Source organism: Microtus ochrogaster, chromosome 18, assembly GCF_000317375.1.
Source record: "Microtus ochrogaster isolate Prairie Vole_2 chromosome 18, MicOch1.0, whole genome shotgun sequence".
Classification (NCBI taxonomy): domain Eukaryota; kingdom Metazoa; phylum Chordata; class Mammalia; order Rodentia; family Cricetidae; genus Microtus; species Microtus ochrogaster.
In genome coordinates this window covers 3,493,054-3,499,341 of record NC_022020.1, presented here as the reverse complement: position 1 = coordinate 3,499,341, position 6,288 = coordinate 3,493,054, and the positions used below count along the sequence as shown (strand labels likewise).

At 42.9% G+C, this 6,288-nt stretch overlaps 1 protein-coding gene across 1 annotated transcript in view; it reads right to left on the bottom strand.

Annotated features, from left to right (window-relative positions):
- Window positions 1–2,322, bottom strand: part of Thoc1 (THO complex 1) — a 51,921-nt gene extending 49,599 nt beyond the window's left edge. Inside the window, exon 1 of the mRNA XM_005372427.3 lies at window positions 2,161–2,322. Coding sequence (XP_005372484.2) covers window positions 2,161–2,214 — 54 coding nt within the window. The 5' untranslated portion in view covers window positions 2,215–2,322. The remainder of the gene's footprint in view (window positions 1–2,160) is intronic.
- Between the last annotated feature and the right edge of the window lie 3,966 nt (window positions 2,323–6,288).

Below are 6,288 nucleotides of genomic sequence, written 5' to 3'. Positions count from 1 at the left end.
TCAAGACCACGATGGGGACACCACAGAAGCTGACCTGAGCTAGTGGGAGTTCCCTGACTGCGGACTGACAGAACAAAATAAGTATTCTGAATGTGGATGACATTTCTGTGGCTTGGGCAGTTTGTGGAGCCACTGGCAATAGGATCAGGATTTACTCCTAGTGTATGAACTGCCCTTTGGGAGTCCATTCGCTATGGTGGGATACCTTGATCAGCCTAGACACTTTGGTCTTGTGTCCTGCCTCAACGTGATGTGACCGACTTTGTTGACTCCCGATGGGCCTTACCCTCTCTAAGGAGTGGATTGGGGTGGGGAGAAGGTGGGGAAAGTGGGGAGAGGGAGGAGGTACTGGGGAAAAACATTTAAAAAATAAACCATTAAGACCATTTTTATATTTGGTAGGTAAAAAACAAAAATAAAAATAAATAATCCTTATCTAAACAACAAACCAATCTTTACATGGTTCTTTAACTGTATGTTTTGGTTTTGAAATTATGTAGCTCCCTCCAGATCCCCTGGTGACATTATTCTATAGTTTTCTGCCTTATCTCCTGCTCTCTAACACCAGCATTTAAGTGTGCCGGTGTTTAAAAGACATTTCCTATGAACCTCATTTCAGTATGTTAACACACTCATGCTGTTCTACACATTCTGACTCAACTCAGTGGCCTACCTCTTCCAGGCATTGTGCTCATCCAGCACAGTGCCAGGAAAATCCAAGCAATGAATAAACAAATGATTATCTTAAACTGATCGTTTGCATTATTTATGTATGTATATACATATATATGTATGTGCATACACACACGTGTATGTATGTATGTATACACACACACACAGAGAGATGACAAAACTATTACAGTCATTGCAAAGCTATCTTATTACTCCATAAAAGCTTTTATCTGAACAATAAGTGTCCATTCTGGTTCCATCACCAGGTTAAGTGAAGTCACTTGGGGATTATTGCTTTCTTTTTGTTTCGCCACCCTTATATATCAGTGGCAATGACATTCATGGGAACTTGTTAGAAAATTGAGACTCTCTGGTCTCCATTTTAGGCTTAATAAGTAAGTATCTTCATTTCACAAGCTCTCCAGGTAACAACACAACACAGCACAGCCCGAGAACCACTGTTCTAAGTGATCTACAATTAAATGGTGCCATAGTGCAGGGGTAGAGTTCTTTGCCTGGCATGCTCTATTCCCAGTACTGAGAGAAAAGGGGGAAATGTTCCTTTCAGGGATACTGTAACAGAAGAAAACGTTTCTAATGACATAAGCAAGCCATAATTCCTCAAAAGTAAACAAAACACCTGGCAAAGCAGAAAACGACTTAAGACAACTATTGATTTTGAAGAATCTTTTTTCCTCTCACATAATTTTCCTTCTGGTATCATTATAACCACCTAAACACAGTTAAATATCTAAGGTGAAACGTGTATGAACTTTTAGCACAAATGGTATAGATTATGAGCCTAATAGCTTGTAAAAGTGTTCTTCGAACATATATTGCTATGATGAGCAACACAAGAAAGGACCATGGGTTTAAAGTCAGAAAAACGAGAAAAGTCGTCAATTCCATTTTTTTTTTTAGAGGGGGTTAGGGGTGTCTTCGTTTCTAGGAGAGAAAATTACCTATTTTAGTGTTATTCTAACACATAAACATTATCAAAGTGTTTCCTAAGTGTTCAACTACCCTTTACCAAACAGGCAAAAACGAAACTGCAGCTGGTAACTCTTTCCAGCTGGCAACCCTTCCCAAGGTGATCAGTTTGCATTTCCCGTTTAGGAGCTCCATATCCACCTCTGGATGAAATGAGCAAGGCTAAAGAGGCATGAACCGGCTGCCAGATTAGCCACCTGGTAGTGTAGGAAGCGGGGCGGGAACACAGACTTCAGGGTTCCTGCCCGAGACAGCGGCCCCAAGCAGCTGGAGCTGACGGAGCTAGCCTGGGGGTGAGCGCTCCACGCTCGCCCACGCAGACGACCGGGTTTAGGGACCCGAAGAGGTAGCTAATGCGCCTTTCTCTGACTCTAAGTCTCGGAAGGGGCCAGGAGCGGACCGAGTGGCGTAAATCCTCCGGTCTCTGGCAAATTTTCAGGGAGAGAAGGAGAAAGAGTAGCGCCGGTCAGATCGACAGACTCCAACCCCCCAGCTCACCGTAAACCGCGTCCGCGCCTCGGGCAAACTGAAAAGCGCCGGCGTCGGAGACATCTTGGTTGCGCGTGCCTACGACCGTGTGGCGGCGCCGTGTGATGACGTCAGGTTAGGAGCAACGAGACGACCGGGTGCGGCTAGAGCGGCCGGTGAACAGACGGGCTGGGCAGTCAGTTAGGAGCTCCGGTGTCCGCCTGGGTCAGTGGCGTGACGCGGAGGCCGGGGTCTGGGGCGACACTTGGGGTGAAGCGGCCTTGGGTGTCTCGCTTGGGAGCCGGCTCCGCTCTGGGCGCAGACAAGGCTAGTGGCTTTCTAGGCGTGTGGGACCGCTTCATGGGCGGCGCCGGAAGGTAGTGCTCGCGGGAAACCGTGGCAGTTACCCCCACTCCCTTTCCTGCCCACGGCCTTCCTGGAAGGCTGAGTGCCAAAGCTCGTGACAGGTTTTGGGTTTTTCTGACAGCCGGGTGATCCGTGGATCCTGTAGCTCTGGGAAGTAAGAGTAACACCTGCTTCACCGAGCCGCTGTAAAGAGGGAAGTGTGGATCATAGACTCATAAGTAGTTATTTTACTTTTACTATTATTTTGAGGAAGGGTCTCCCTATGTATCTCTGGCTGTCCTGGAACTCTCCTGTAGACTAGGCTGACCTTAAACCGCCTATCTGCCTCCAAATACTGAAAGAAGACGTACATCTTGCTGCTTGGAAAGTGCACTGCATCCAAGTTGTAGCGTAACTGATGGTCAGTATCTCCCCGCCTCTCTTCCTCAGAGGGGTTTCGTCAATGAGACGCTCAATGACAGTAAATCTTAATCATAAGTGCCGACTGAAAGGCAGAATTTCCACAGCCAGTAAGAATACTGGGAGCTTTGGAAATTTTAACTGCAGAATCTTGCCCCTAAGTGAAAATTGTGAACAATGATGATGTTTTGGGTGGTTGCAGTCTTTTTGTTTTAGCCAACAGATCACTGAAGTTTGATTTTAGGAAGGGAAAAATACTGTTTAGTTTGGAAATACACATTATTGATTGATGATAACTAATACAACAGGGTTATCATTTTGTTACAGGTGATTAATAGCCATCTAGAAACAAGGCCAAGTTGTACATACAAAAGTCTGGACAGAAAAACAATGGAGTTTATTGGCTTTCCCATAAAAAATGAGTTAAAGTTCCACTCATTTATTCAATAGACATCTCTTGGACTGTTAGTGTGCAGCCTTGGTTGAGTAAGTAAATTAGTTCACCCACACTCAGAATTGTCCGTGACTCCTGCTCTAGGGGTATTTGACACCTCTGGCCTCTGGCACTCATTCATATATCACCCATAAATGGACATAATTTAAAAAACTTAAAAAAAGACTGGAGCTTTTTCATTATTCATGTTTATAAATGAAGGCCAAGATAGTTCAGCCCTCATAGCTATTGTAGGGCCATATAATACTACCCTTCACTTGTCGGGCTTGCCCCCCCCCAAGCTTTTTTTTTTTTAAATCCAGCAAATAAGTGATGGTATATGACCAGAGCTGGTCTCTAAAAGTTTTATTCTGGGAGTTAGGGCTGTGGATGTAACAAGATAAGAGCATTTGCCTAGAATACTCAAGGCCCTGGGATCCCATTAAATAAAATGCTGCGGATCCCCAAGTGGCTGCAGCTGCAGAAAAATGCTGCAGGTCCCCAAACATCCCAGGCAGGGACAGCACAGTTCCCCAAGTGGCTGCAAGTAGGCCACGAGGGGCAGCAAGTCAAGTACCACGAGGAGAAACAGACGGATGGACATGCCACGAGACCTGCAGATGTATCTCATGGTCCTGAAAAGTTGTAAGTTACATTTTAAATGCCATATTCTATAACATTTGACAGGTTTGAAGTATGCCTGTCCATCTGAAATACATCTCTGTACATCTAGAAAATCTAACTAACATGACTACAAGCTTGACTATTATGGATGATTATCTATTAACCTATATTTCTTAATTATACATTAAATGAGTTGGGCAAACACAATACCTTAATCAAGATCAGAAATACATATACACAGTATAACAAAATTGACTTTAAATTTGGATCAATAAACCAAGATCCATACCAATGCAAATCTCTATAGCATAATCCCCTTTAAATGTTAACAAACATTTATAAACAATATTTGGGAATTTGGGCATAGTTCTCTCCAAACTGATCCCTGCTTTTTGTTGGGCGAAGTATTTTTGGGGGGTTTTCATGGAGACCTTTCATGTGGTCTTGGTCCATCAAACCACATTAGTCTGGAAGAAATCCACAGGTTCTCATCCTCTGTGGAAACAAAAGCAGAACCTCTTTTCTAAAGCAAGAGATCCTTAGACTCAAATTTTGAAGTCAAGATACCTTTATGTTGATTTAACTTAGCAGTCCATACAATGAAATGTCTCTCTGTACTTAGATCCTTCATGTTAAAAAAACTCAAAGAAAACAGAATAATATACATAATCCAGACTCTTTGTATATATTCCATCTTTATGCATCTTAATTTTCTTACTCTATTACTTTTTCTACAAGTTTAATATTTATTTGATTATCTTTATTCCTTTAATCTGTGACTGTCTGTACTCTTTTATATTATATTTACTGTCTCTTTACACTGTTTCTTCTGTCTCCCAAACCTACTGTGACCCATTTAGAGGTCTTTTCCATCTGGATTTTTCTCTTTTGCATATCTGTAATTCTTTGCTGACCAGAACCACTTTTTTTTAATGCTACATGGGCGTGACTAGGGACAATGTGGCCCTGCCTGCTTGCTCTGCCTAATCCAGCATGCCTGAGGCCTGTTTGCTGCCTCTGAGAGCCAAGCACACTGCTCCAGTTTTAGGTACACAGTGGGTCTGTGTCTCCATTAAGCAAGTTGTAGAACTCTGCTCACAGACTCTATTTAAATGCTCAGCCTCCTGAAAGAGCCAGAGTTCGTGCTGGCAGCATGGCCAAGAAAGCTGCCATTTCAAAATTGTACCCTCTTTTTTTTCTGCTACCGCTGAATCAGGAAAACCTCTCCTAAGGAGCCTTGGTGTTACGTTGTGCTTAACTTTGCTTTGTTTGTTTGTTTTTTCTTGCCTAGAATTTCTTCCAAAACTCTCTCAGGTTTTAAGTAGATTTTAGTCAACCATGTTTGCATGCAAATTTGTAGTAGAAGGGCTGCTTGTTTGTTCCTGGTTGCTCAGCCCCAAAATAATCACACAGAAACCATATTACTTGCAGTACTGTTTGGCCAATAGCTTAAGCACATTTCTGGCTAACTCATGTCTTAAATTAACCCATCTCTATTAATCTGTGTATCACCACAAGGCTGTGGTTTACCCGGTAAGGTTCTGGCGTCTGTCGCGGGGCGGGGGGGGGGGGGTGGCTACTCCTGACTTCGCCTTCTTTCTCCTAGCATTCAGTTTAGTTTTCCCTGCCTAGCTCTGCTCTACCTTATCCCAGGCCCAAAACAGCTTTTTTATTAACCAATGGTATTCACAGCATACAGAGGAGAATCCCACACCAGGTCTGGGTTACTTTACTCAAGATTTTTTTTTTCTGGTTCTGTCCCTTTGCCTGCAGATTTAAAGATGTCATTGTTTTGTTTTGTTTTTGCCAATGAGTAGTGATCCATTGTGCAAATGTACCACATTTTCTTCATCCATTCTTTGGTTGAGGGCTATCTAGGTTGTTTTCAGGTTCAGGATATTATAAATAATGCTGCTAATAACATAGTTGAACAAATGTCCTTGTGGTATGAATTGGTATGAGTATGCCACCTTTGGGTATATGCCTAAAAGTGGTATTGCTGGATATTGAGGTAGATTGAGTTCTAATTTTCTGAGAAACCACCACACTGATTTCCAAAGTGGCTGTAGAAGTTTGTACTCCCACCATCAATGGAGGAGTGTGATAGAGGAGGGTCATCTGTCTATGTGTTACTTTCATTGGTTAATAAAGAAATTGCCCTGGCCTTTTGATAGGACAGAAAATTAGCTAGGTGGAGTAAACAGAACAAAATGCTGGGAAGAAAGAAAGTGACAGACACCATGATTCTCTGACCCGAGACAGACATAAGCTAGAATCCTTCCTGGTAAGCCACTACCTCATGGTGCTACACAGATTATTAGAAATGGGTTAAGCAA